The sequence below is a fragment of the Embiotoca jacksoni genome, unplaced genomic scaffold, assembly GCF_022577435.1.
Source record: "Embiotoca jacksoni isolate LCO1_2020_lvr unplaced genomic scaffold, fEmbJac1.0.p SCAF_1, whole genome shotgun sequence".
Lineage (NCBI taxonomy): Eukaryota > Metazoa > Chordata > Actinopteri > Embiotocidae > Embiotoca > Embiotoca jacksoni.
In genome coordinates, this window is record NW_027185229.1 from 15,509,658 (window position 1) to 15,522,527 (window position 12,870).

At 41.9% G+C, this 12,870-nt stretch overlaps 1 protein-coding gene across 1 annotated transcript in view; it reads left to right on the forward strand.

The window, feature by feature from the left end:
- Positions 1-12,870, forward strand: part of ptprga (protein tyrosine phosphatase receptor type Ga) — a 378,044-nt gene that overhangs the window by 207,568 nt on the left and 157,606 nt on the right. Inside the window, exon 3 of the mRNA XM_069141477.1 lies at positions 10,278-10,460. Coding sequence (XP_068997578.1) covers positions 10,278-10,460 — 183 coding nt within the window. The remainder of the gene's footprint in view (positions 1-10,277; positions 10,461-12,870) is intronic.

A 12,870-nucleotide genomic window follows, 5' to 3' on the forward strand; every position in this document is an offset into this window, starting at 1 on the left:
AGCATGCGTTGACCTGTTTAATATTTTCAGGAGCAAGTATGTACGTTCTATGGGTTCAAAGGAGACTGGGTTTGGGCACTTCTGGCTTAATTTGCCAATTTGCTGCACAATTTTAAAATAATGCGTAGGCTAACTATAAAATCTGAGAACTGTAGCATCCTTAAATTGCTGTCAGAAGAGGATAAAGAAGCCTGGCAAGAGGCCTTGGCCTCCAAGGATAAAAAGCGCAATTAGGAACAACAATAAGCCTGTGAATGTATCTAATCAATTAAATACTAAAACAAGTTATCCAAATCTCTGTTTGAGGTGGAATTCATCACTGACAGAAGTGATACGCTACTGACCACTACAAATGGAGAGATGACAGTCAGACTGAAAGTAACAAGAAGCAGGCAGTAAAGAAGGTGCCTGCCACAAATCAGGAAGATAAGATTAGCAAAAATGAATGAAACTGTCCATTCAGGTAAACAGAGTGAGAGGCGGGGAGGGGAAGACATTGTTTTCTCATTTGGGATTCCTTCTGCTTTTGTGCAACTTCCATTGCAGATTGTAAGCAACTCTCTGGAGAGAGAGCACTCTTCAACGCCGTCAATTATTTACTTTGTAAATACATCTGCCTGCCACGTCTGACCTTTGAGAGAGTTTGAGGCTGTTCAGTCAATTAAGAGCCATTTCTGAAGCAGATGCTTTGCAGGCGACCTCAGTGAAAAACCTGCCTCAATTCAGCACAAAAAAAAAAACAGGACTGTTTGGGAAAAAAGCTGTCTGAAGACCACAATTATGGAATGTAAGCCTCTAAAAACTAAAGCTTTTTTACACAAAGTGAAAAAAACACCTTTGAGAGAAGTTTAATGTCAGAAAAACTCTGACAAACTTGAGAATAATGATGGAATCAAGGTGGGCCTAATGAGACAAAGGACAGGGTGGATTATATGGGAGGAAAACAGTGATATTTTATAGTGATTCATGTTCTTTCTAAAAAAAAAACAAAAAAAAAAACAGGAGACGTCCTCTTTCCATATGTCCATCGCCTGCAATTAACCATTCACATCAGAATAGATATTCTCCAGAGTGGAAACAATGACAAAGAGAAAGGTGGAAAGCTTTGTGTGGTGTGTTTCCCTTTTCTGTTTGGCAGAAAGCTTCCTCTCAGCAGCCACTTAGAGATCTTCTCCCCCTGCACTGATTCCATCAGGATTAGTGGGGAACTGGCAGAAATCAATGCACTGATGAGTTTGCCTGTACGTCAAGGATGCTGGAATTTTGAGGAGAAGAACCAAGCCAGTGAGGCAGGGGTATTAGTTGTAATCTCTGGACACGGCCTGCCCCAGCCTCTCCCTAACCCTTCTCTGCTTCCAAATCCTTACCTGGAAAGAAAATGCACAACTGTGTTGTACACTAACTGCTCAAAGTTAAAGCTGGGTTAGGCAGGTTTCATTGGGCAAATCGTCCATAATAACCTTTTAGCATATTGCAATTCAAATGGTCTGACAGAACACAGTACTTATGTACCTGCTCTGGACTCTGGATCCAGGCTTTTGACAACCCAGCCTGGAATGGAGAGTTTAGCCAATCACGGGTCACTTCAGACAGAGGGCATTCCTATTTGGCTGTTTTCATTCAGATACTAAGCCTGCTAGCATTGGCAACAACTTTGTGACATTGAATGAATCTCCCCCATCCAAAGCACACAAAGGGTGCACAGGGCGAAGCCGTTAAGGCTCTGAATGAGGGCCCTGGATGGGGTGTCACTGGACAAAGGCCCCAACATCAAGTCCATCCAGACGTTAGGGTGCTGGAGGTGTGTCTCTTAAGGAAAGGTGTTTGGTTACACAGGGTTACAGCCGTCCGACCCTGCTGTCCCCACCACAGACGGTCTGTGGCTGGATTTACTAGAGGTCCGGGTGGCAGCTGCTGTCAAGGGACCTGGTAGACCCACACAGAAGCCAAAATAATACCATTAGAGGGTGAAGGGCCTAGGCCCCTTTGGAGCTGGGGTAAGGGCCTTCCACCAACTGACACCTGACACCTGCCACGTTGACTGGATGAGAGACCATCGGAGATCTGGAGACAAAGGAGAGCACAGCTGCTGGGCCGGGCAGGCAGGCAAGCAACCATTGAGTTGCATGGGCATATGAAGCATTTGCATATGCAAGTGGTCATCTGGAAAGAACATGCTGAAGGAGGGATGTGTTTTATTGTTACTTTTTTTTGCTGTTTCCAGAAAACTGCCTACCCGAAATGTGTTTGACATTTGTTTGACATTTTAATTTACTAATTATCTCTCCGCCTCCCCGTCTTCCATGAAATGCATTCAAGAAAATGGGATTTGCTGGAATCTGTGATGCCTCAGATGTATGTGAGACCAAGACCTTACAATTACATTACAGTCTTCCTCCATATATTCCATTACTGCTTTCATATAATAGAATGAAGGTAGAAGTAGTGCATGTAAGTGGCTTCAACTTTTTACAGAGAATATTATCATAGATAGGTTTATGCAGGATTGGGCTTTACATTACTTGCTGAAAAGACATTGTAGATTTGTATTATTGTCATTGGAAAATGATTGAGCATTGTGTAGCTTGTTCCAAATTGCAATGTAGGCTCTTTATACTGCACTTGGTCAGTCTCAATTACATCCTAACATAAGTCTCTTGTGCAGGAGTATAATGGAAACTTAAAGAGAGAAGTACATTTCTGGGTTCAGCACCCTCTTGTGAGTCCGCCTATTCAGCACGCAGCTTCTTTGCCATTAGCCAGGTGTGTGATTAAGGTGAGCACTCTAGCAGTCATGCTACTCCCTTCTTTCCTTTCCTCCTTTGCACTCTCCCATACTGCTGCTTTCAGCAGAAATTAGCTGTATTAAGGCAGTGACTAATCGCTTCACGTTTTCCCTTCCACTGCATTTGCCGGCCAGGCCATGGCTGTCTAGATCCATAGGTAATGCTTGCCTTATACGAAAGCCAGACCACCTCAATCAATAACCACCCCTGGGCAAGGACGGAGATGGAGGAGAGGGGAAGGAGAACAGGATGCCGCCTAATTCAATGAAATAGACATTACCCGGAGCTCACAACGCGCCAGGGCATGAGTAATCATAGACAAATTCATTTTAGAGCCCAAGAGCCCAGTATTGCTTTCAATTAAGGGCAGAGTTGAGAGCAAGTGGGGTGCATACACTATGAGCTGGTGTGAGGGGGCAGGAGGAGGAGGGCGATACAGAGAAGGATGAATTCAGACGGAGCTCGGATCAGTTTCTGTTGACATTGCCAATTTGTAGCTGAGATCTTCTAGACGCATTTAGTACAGTCCGTGTAGGTGATGTGATGCTTAACAAAAAAGTTCAGTATGAAATGCAGACAGTTATCCTTCCACAAAAGACTATTGTTTTTCAACTAATGAAAAACGATTACATTACAAAATTATGTGGTTGGAATCCTGGATAAAATAACCGTTTCAAATTAGTTTAACACCAAGAGTCAATGTAAATTTACTTTGATGTGTTTTCTAACTGTAAATTATGAATTATATGCTTATTATAAACTGAAGCCTGATTGAAAGAACTGAAAGGAGTTTATGCTGCAGTCAATGGTTGTATTACAGATTAAATGTCAGTGAATGATTCACTGGCATTTTATAACTGCGAGTACAAAAGGAAGCATTTTGAGATTACATGTGTGTGGCTCACAGAGTGTTTTGAAACTAAGCTACAGAGTAAATATATTTGAAGAGTAACTAAATTGGGCATTGTCCTAGCAAACAAATCAGCAGTAACTTTTATAATACTTTAAACTCTGAAATAAAAGTCAGCAGCCACATTATATCCCAATTGATATGATCAAATAATATCAGGTCTGAAATAGATGACAAGGATGTGGGGTAAACTATTGTTTAATTTGTGTGATGTATTATCACTTAGTATCACAACAGTGCTAAATATTAAAATTTACCTGAGTTCTGTAAGTAAGTACAACTTTGAAATAACTGCTTTTTACTTGACTATATTAGTTTTTGCTTTATTATTTGACAGATGTATTCCGTTTTTTTTTTTTTATACTGCATAACAAGATTTGACTTACAATATTGTCAGGCTAAGAAATATGATGGACTATTGCAGATTAATCTGCAATTATGCAATTAGGTATATATTCATTAAAGTTTAAGCCTTTTTTTAAATGCCAGAGGAAACACTATACAGAAAACAAAAGAGAGGCATTTTTAAGATATCCACTTTATTTGATCATCACAGATGGCTGAATCCTAGTATTTGCTTTAGATTAACTTTTGAATTGTGTCGATTTGGTCCCCTCTCATTTACTTACAAAATTTAAACATTTTAAAACAGTTTAAAACATAATTTATTCATGGCAGAAGGAAGGATTAGAGCACAAAAATCCTCGTTCAATTCATGCTTGGACTCCTGACCAATGAATGTCTTAAAATGTTATGCATCTATCCATTGACAAAGGTCTATACTACTTGCTGCTGAGTCACCTAATGCACTTGTGTTCAAAGGATAACGCCTCCTGAACCACTGGAAGCATTTCTAAGTGAAATAGATGGAGAAAGTGTTGAGTTTGTGACAACAGCACACGGCAGAAACAGCAAATTAACACAGCAAGTGTCAGCAGAGTAGTAAAAACGCAAACTGCCTGCTGACTATTAAGTTTCGATATAAAGTGTCTCAAGTAAAGGTCTCTCTTTAGCTAAGGCAAATAAACGCCTCATTAATTTTGTCCTTAAAAACTATATGTCAGAGATAAAGAGAATACTCGGTTGTAAATGGAGTTTTTTTTTCCATATATCTTGACAAACACAAAATTAGAACTATACTGTTCTGAATATGTATTTAAGAACCTGTTTTTTAATGCACAAAAAATGAAAACCATTTAATGTATAAAACATATTACATATTACAAACCAGACAGTGTAATTATGATGTGTTTTTTTGTTTTGTATTGGAATAAATGTACTGTATGCCTTGCAGCTATAGCGTGATAGTTACTTTGAAGTTTTAGGCGCTGAGGGGTTAATCAGCTGTTAAAGATACACATTTATATGCACCCACATACACACGAGATATACGTACAAAATAGGTTCTCTGTCACTGTTTCCATAGCAGTGACCTCATCTGCCCTTGTTTCTATCCCCCTGTATATATCTGTCCAAGTCCTCTGTTAATGTTCTGTTTGTCATCTTTTCTCACCCTAAACGATTCAGAAATGTTCCTACTGTGTGCTTCATGATTTTAACTCCAAAAAGGGTTCCAGTTTTATGACAAAATGCAGGCATGTGGTCATTAAATTCTCTAATCATTCAGTTGTGCAACTGGTATTCATAGATTTGGTATGCTTGGACTGACATTCATAATGTTGTAAAGTGAATGGGATGTAAGATATGGCATTCATGCATGCATTTCTATAAGAATGCAGTTAAAACAAGAGCATACCAAGAGAGACACAAACGTCCACTACTTGCTGCACAATTTTCCAGCAGTGGTTTTGTTTATGAGTAAAACAAGCAGTTATGGAGGCTGCATCTTTTCAGCTTGCTTTGGATTTGATTGTTTGACACAATGGCATTATTTCTAACAAAACAGCATTGCTGTTTAACTGCCCATGTGGAAGTTTAAAATGTCATACTCTCCCCCTGGATTGCAGTTTTTGAGCCACTGTTTTGGCTAAATAATGCTGACGTATCTTCAGATCACTGAAATTAAATCAATGGGTCACTTTTAACCTCCTTCCCACTTAATGACATTACCGAGCTCTCTAAAATTGAAAAGTTCCCAATGTAATATTTGATAAATTGCAGTTGTTATCAGTGGTGATATATTAAATATGGCTTTAAGGGATCACAACTGTCTTTGAACAGTTTGTACATATTTCAGTATATGAGACTTGAAATTGTTCCCATGTTTCTAAATGTATGTTAAATCTTTTATCATTAAACAATGAACTTTTTAACTTTAATACTGGATTACATGTTTAGGTCAGGGAGTGGTCACTGCTAAATCCGCAGTTGCAGCTGCTGAGGTTTTTATTGTCTTTTAGCTCATTGTTTGAATTTTCTGACAACTTTACTGTGTGATGAAAGAGAGGTCACTCCCTGTCTTTCATCAACCTTGTTTTCAGCAGCAGCCTCAGTGAAAAACATCTGATGAAACCAGAGTACAACTACCTGTTCACAGAACACAGACAGACCCAGGCTAGTTGCCATGGTTCTGGTCTGTTTGTGTCTGTTAAATTTGATTTGTTTGATGTCATTGCCCGTGTCCACCCACCAGGGCTCTCCTCTATCTTTTTCTTCATGCTCGGTCTCTTGCCTGCCACACCCACCTCACCTGCTGTCCGTTTCCTAATCACCTCCTGCAGCTGCAGTCACTTGCCTATCACCCAAGCCAGCATATCCCTGTCTGAAATAACAAGGAAGCTTGCAAGGGAAAGCTTCACAGAAAAGGCTAGGGGTTATAGTGAGGTGGGTATAAGGAATAAGATATTTTTTTTTTTTTTTCCTCTGTTCATCCATTGTCCCACACTCCAGTACAGAAAGTGATGAAATTACCAAACCAAGTAAAGCCATAAATATGAGTAAATCCAATGCAGATGTTTGACTTAAAATACAAACAACTTTACATACATGCAACAAGTTCTGTCACTTTCAGATACCGCCATACATGCTGGTTTGTTTACATTTTGTGGGCGGCGGGACAACCACATTTGATACATCACCAATTTTGCTATGAACTGGGTAATTCCCTGAGGCAAAGTCTGCAGAAGTGCAGACTTACAAAAATGGTGCTTAAAGGGCTCAAAATGTCTACCAGAGAGCCCTCATGGACTTGATGACTTGATGATTTGACAGTAGGACATCCTAAACCCTCGCAGACCTCCCAGGGTTAGGTCAAGGTCAAGAACCTCCATATCACCCTGTCAACCTGTTTCCGACTCTGCTCTTCCCGTGTGGTTCCTTAATGCTTGGATTTTTTATTTATTTATTTTTTTTTTTACTCACCATTGTAAGTAAAGTTCCTTTGTTTGTATGTGGATCCTAAATCCCACATCCCTCAATTCCTGCAAATTGTGACACTATTTGATGAACATAATGGAGCATTTCTCAACTGAACAGCAGGAAGCTGGCAGAGACCAAAATAAAGCTGAAGGTAAAGTAAACTTGTGTGGTAAAGGTATCCACTACTGCATAAAACCCTTCCGCTGTGTCTGCTGAATGTGTAAAAAGGCAGCTGCTTGCTGAAACATTTGCCACCACAACTTAATCAGAAATGGAAGTCATTTCCATTTAGAAATAAGCTGTGTGTGATCAGTTATACAGTTCTCTTGACTACAGAAAACCCAGACGTACATCCACTCAGCGTTGCCAATAAATTGAGGTCTGACCCCTCCTTTATTTAAATTCACTGGCAGATTCAAAGGCTAATGGAGTGCAATGGGCTTAGCACACTCACACTTGCAGGACCTGTCTCTGAAAAGTCTTTCTGTAACTCAGTTTGTGACAATGCCACGAAACTAAGTCTAGCTTTTGAACTGATGTGACACAGGGGTTATACATCATAAGTGAGACATTATGTTTCGCAATAGTCTGACCCTTACTAGCCAGATAAAGCAGGTCTGTATGTAGGCAGCTCTCTTCAACCTTACCACTTTCAGACAGCTTCTGAGACAGCATGGTCCTCATTTCTTGCATGTGTTCAGGGTGAGTCACATAAACATAAAATGTCAAACTGCTGAGGCTGTGTCTGAAATATTCCCCTTGTTACCGCAGGCTACATTGTTTTAACATGATCTAGTCACTGCCACCTGATCCACAAGCCTTCGCATTTACACCTGGTGTTAAAATGCATTCTCATTGTCTTGATTGTGACACAATTTGATCATCCCAGGTCAAGGGAAGCAATGCTGCTGTGCATGGTCTATTTTTGACACATTGCGAAGCTAGCATTACCGCTTGCTACCTGTAGCTTCTTTCAGGCTTACTTGAGTGAGCAGCATGAGACAGACTTAGCTTATCTTCCATCTTGTGATGTTGATAGATTTTGTACAGAATGTGGTCAGCCTGAGGTGGCGAGATCACAACATGAGACCTGAACACCTCTGAATGTGGCCAGGCTGATTGTAGCCATTACTTGATGTTTAGGCAACAATTGTGCTGCCATTTGGTTTTGTTACTGTTATGACTGCAAGAGTAAATCTATTTCTGAAGGAGAAATAGTGTCACAAGAAGACCGGCAGCTGCCTTCTTCAATTGTCTGATGACATGAACACTCACAAAGTGTAAACATGAGAATCCTTCCTATCATCACCTTTCCTCCCACATCACATGAGCAAGGTATAAGTGGACCGTGTAGTGAGTGGCATTTCCAAGATCGAGAATGAGGTGTGAACTTCACCTTAATAATGATATCCAGTACATCACATTACACTTACATTTCTCATAATACAACAAACAGCATGTTATTCATGTACAGTAATCCAAATGATTATGAACTGTCCTTGATGTGCAAAATCAGTGAAGTTCACCTGTAAATAAACATACAAACCACACAAACTAGCCGTAAACAACATAACCAACTAGTGGATTTGGGCGGACATGAAATAGCTGTTGTCTGCAATTCAATGTAACACATCAATACGCCTATGACGGGGAAGTTATTTGCTACCATTGGCCTTTACACAGTTTCCTGTATTTCAGAGAAAGGATGATTGCTATTTTCAACAGTTGTCTCGACACATCTTGAGCTATTTTTTCCTACGCATCACAGTGAATGCCAAAGCAATACCCCTTGCCTGATTTTGGTCACATCTCCATGGAAAAAAGCTTTTAATGGATCCTGCCTTGTCCTCCACATTGTAGAGATCAACTAGTTTCCACCGACAGGAGAATTACTGGTCTGCACTGCTCACAATGCTGTCTGAGAGAGAAATGGCATTACAGCTGTGAGCACAAAGGAGAACATCTGAATATAGGGCTGAATGTAGAGCAATTAATTAGGGTCATGTGCCTATTATTTCAGTTAGATAATCCAAATCAGATTGCAGTGAGATGAGGTAATGCGCAGACCAGTCCAGAGTGATGGAAGAGAAAAAAAACTGCCCAGTACAGCAGGCGCCGTGAAACATAATCACAACAGCATGTTCAACCATCATTATTATGGAACTTATAACATCCTTGTATGTTCCATGTATTTCAAAAACAAATATTTCAATCAAATATTCTAGAGCATTACTGAAATGTTGTTTTTATGTAGACAGCCATGTTTAGGCCAGTTTAACTAACCCTCACTCAGTGTAATAATTTGGTGCATGATTTAGTGTTCTAATATTTGCGTTGGTTTGAGTTGCGGATTTACGGACAAGACCAAACTTTAAAAACTCAGCATACAGTAATCATTATTAGTCTCTCTCAAAAGAGAAACCTTGACTTTCATATTCATATTATGTTCAAAACGTTGCGGCCTCTTCACCTGTGAAAACAATACAATGTTTTTGCTGCAAATTCTAGTGTCTGATGTTATTTACACCTCTGCTATATATAGCATATATTTGTTCCTGTTGGCTCTGAATTTACTCTGCCCAGAGGCGGGGTTGAGGGGGCCTTCATCCAACATTCTGCCCCCAGTGTACCCAGCAGCTACAGCCCTGCTCTTTGGTAAACACCTTTGACATTTAAGTCCTGGCTTTCCCTCTGACTATCTTTCTCTCACAGTCTCTGCAAAAAGTGACTCAAAAGTGCTCTTCTGGCCTCAGGCTTTCACTCCGGACATTTACTGTCAAAGGATGTCCTTCCACACACACACACACATTCACACATACACGCACATATCAGTTTCCTCTGGATGTGTCGTGTCTGCTATGTGATGCTGTGACTGTCACTGGCTGCTGAAGGGGAATTTGAGAAGGAGATCAGCATAGAAATACAGAATTACAAATACAGAATTATATTATATTCACATTATATGATTTCATCCTGGGCATCCAGGGATACAACATGTGCTCACAACAATGACATTTTGAGATTCTCCATTGACCACATGAATAAAATATTGTGCTTGTTCAGCAGCTGCTTCTGTTTGGGGCTCATGGTGGTTATACTATTAGCAATGTTTAACTAGGATTCAACTTGGCAGTGGTCACTGCCAGCTGTTTTAGGAAGACATGAGATGGTTCTGAAAGGTCACTTTTCTGTCATGCATCTCAGTTTAATATCCATGTAACCCTCTAGTGATGAGACCCTTTTGCCTTTCTTATCTTCCTCAGGTATATATGGGCCAGACGAGGGCTGGATGTCTGCCTACCCAGGATGTAGAGAGAGAAACCAATCACCAGTCAACATTGTGGACCAGGATACCAAAGTATCCTCAGAGTATCAGGAACTGACACTAGAGGGTTTTGACTCTGAATCCTCCAACAAGACATCTATGAAGAACACTGGCAAAACAGGTACAGTACAAACAACACAAACACCCAATGCAGATTGTTTAGTTCTCAACTCAGTGTTGAAAAGGACAATCTAGCAGACTGAGATGTAAAAAGGTGCTCATATTGTTTGTTAATCATTTGAATCACCTTTGAGGTCCCCACTGTTCTGTTATTTCACATTCTGTCTGTATGCAGTCTGTGCTCTGTACACCAAATTATCAACCCAGACTACCTCCTCAGGACTGCTGCATGATATTGTTATGAGGTGGTGTTCGAACGGACCCAAATACACACACACAGCAGATGACTTGATACGACACAGGTTTATTCTTAACACAGAACAGGTGAAGAGTCCAGGGGATTGTGTGTGATCACAGAGGCAAGTCCAGAATGGCTGTAAGCCAACAACAGTCACTACCGACCCAGGATCCTTCCAAGGTTGGGGCAGGAACAGGGTCCAAGCTGGCTAGTGAGCACGTCCCTGCACTCCACACTGGAAAGCGTAGGTTTGGGCGGAACCGCAACGGCGGCAGGCAGGCAGACAGGTGGTGTCCGAGGACTGACACTGAGCAGGAGGGCTGGATACCTGGTGATCTCCGTGGACCAATGCAGGACAGCGGGCCAGGTCGACTGTGTTGTTTCCCGTGGACCGACACAGGATTTCCAAGACACGTCAACTGGTGATCTCCGAGGAATGACACAGGACAGCTTCTTCGTGCAGGTGATCTCCCCGGATCAACACTGGATGGCTTTCAACTCCTGGTTCAGCCTCTCAGTCTGTCCATTGGACTGTGGGTGAAAGTCAGAAGTGAGATTGACCGTGGCCCCCAGGGCGGTACAGAAAGCCTTCCAGACTGGGGATGGGAACTAAGGGCCACGGTCGGCGACGATGTCCACTGCGATGCCATGCAGGCGGAACATGTGACGTACCAGTAGATCAGCTGTCTCACGGGCTGAGGGTAGTTTGGATAGGGGGACAAAGTGGGCAGCCTTAGAAAAACGGTCCACAGAGGTTCGGATGACCGAATTATTGTCCGAGGGAGGCAATCCTGTGATGAAATGCAGGGCGCTCCACACCGGGCAGCGTTAGTTTGGGCGGAACCTCAGCAGTGGCAGACAGGTGGTCTGAGCAGGGGGGCTGGATACCTGGTGATCTCCATGGACCGGTGTGGGACAGCGTGCCGGGTCAACTGTGTGGTTTCCCGTGAACCGACACAGGACAGCAGGCAGGTTCGACTGTGTGGCTTCCCGTGGACCGACACAGGATTGCCAAGACACGTTAACCGGTGATCTCCACGGAACATCACAGGATGGCTTTTTTTGTGCAGGTGGATCGTCACTGGATGGCAGGTACATACCACAGGGTAGCAGACAGGCACACTGGAAAGACTGCAGCAGGCAGGAGACAGACAGGGGGTCAGAACCGGAATTGCAGAATAAGCAAACGGACTTAGTGAACTGCAGCCTGGTATCAAGTGAGATGATCAGACGGACTGATGCAGGTGAAGTGCAGGACCGGGATTGATATACTGCCAGGTGGTGATTACTGGAATCAGAACCAACTGTGCCAACTGAATGAGGTGTGGTTAGTGGGAGGGGACTGGAGGCGGGCAGTGGAATGACTCCACACCCTCCAGACACCGACCAAAACATAGAACTGATCGGGGAAACAGAGGGAACAACAAACAGGGACAGGCAGAGATCCTGACAGACATTACAACACAAGACTTCCTGAACTGTGTAAAATATAATCAGTGAACATTATTTTTTTACAGCAGTAGCATTTCCTCCAAAACATTTTTTTCAAGATGATTTATTTATGCATAATTGTAATTTTATAATTAAAATAATGTTTCAGTTCACATCACATTTGCTAAGACAATGACATTGTCCCAAAATAGCAATATTGGTCATGTTCAAAGAAATGTTGCCAGTTGTCTATGACAAAATGTTTTCAAGTGTACAATGCTATGACAGACCAGAGTCCATAGAGAAAACTGAAGTGTGACACATTGGCAGGTGTCAGCATGTCCAGCATCTGCCGCATCGCTTTCCCACACATAATCGTAAAACAAGATAGGTGCAAGTCATTTACACATCCAATTTCCATTCAGTGATGCTGCATCTGTATTATTACAAGTAGCATGGCAGGTGTCACTGCCTGTAGGATTCAGCATTGGGCCATCTGCACTTGGCTCTCTTAGCATGTTGAGGACCCTCCTTGTTAGCTACAGGTATTTTTCACAATTCCAGGTTGTCACAAAGATGGATGGTACTTTCCCATCAAAGGCTTTTGAGAGGGATAGGCCACAGGTGGTTGTCATCACTGCTGACAGGATTCTGAGTAGTGCCTGGAGCACAGATGTTAGTTTATCACAGGAATAGTTAATATCCCATAATTTGCTGGATCAAGGATGTGCGTGTCACATGT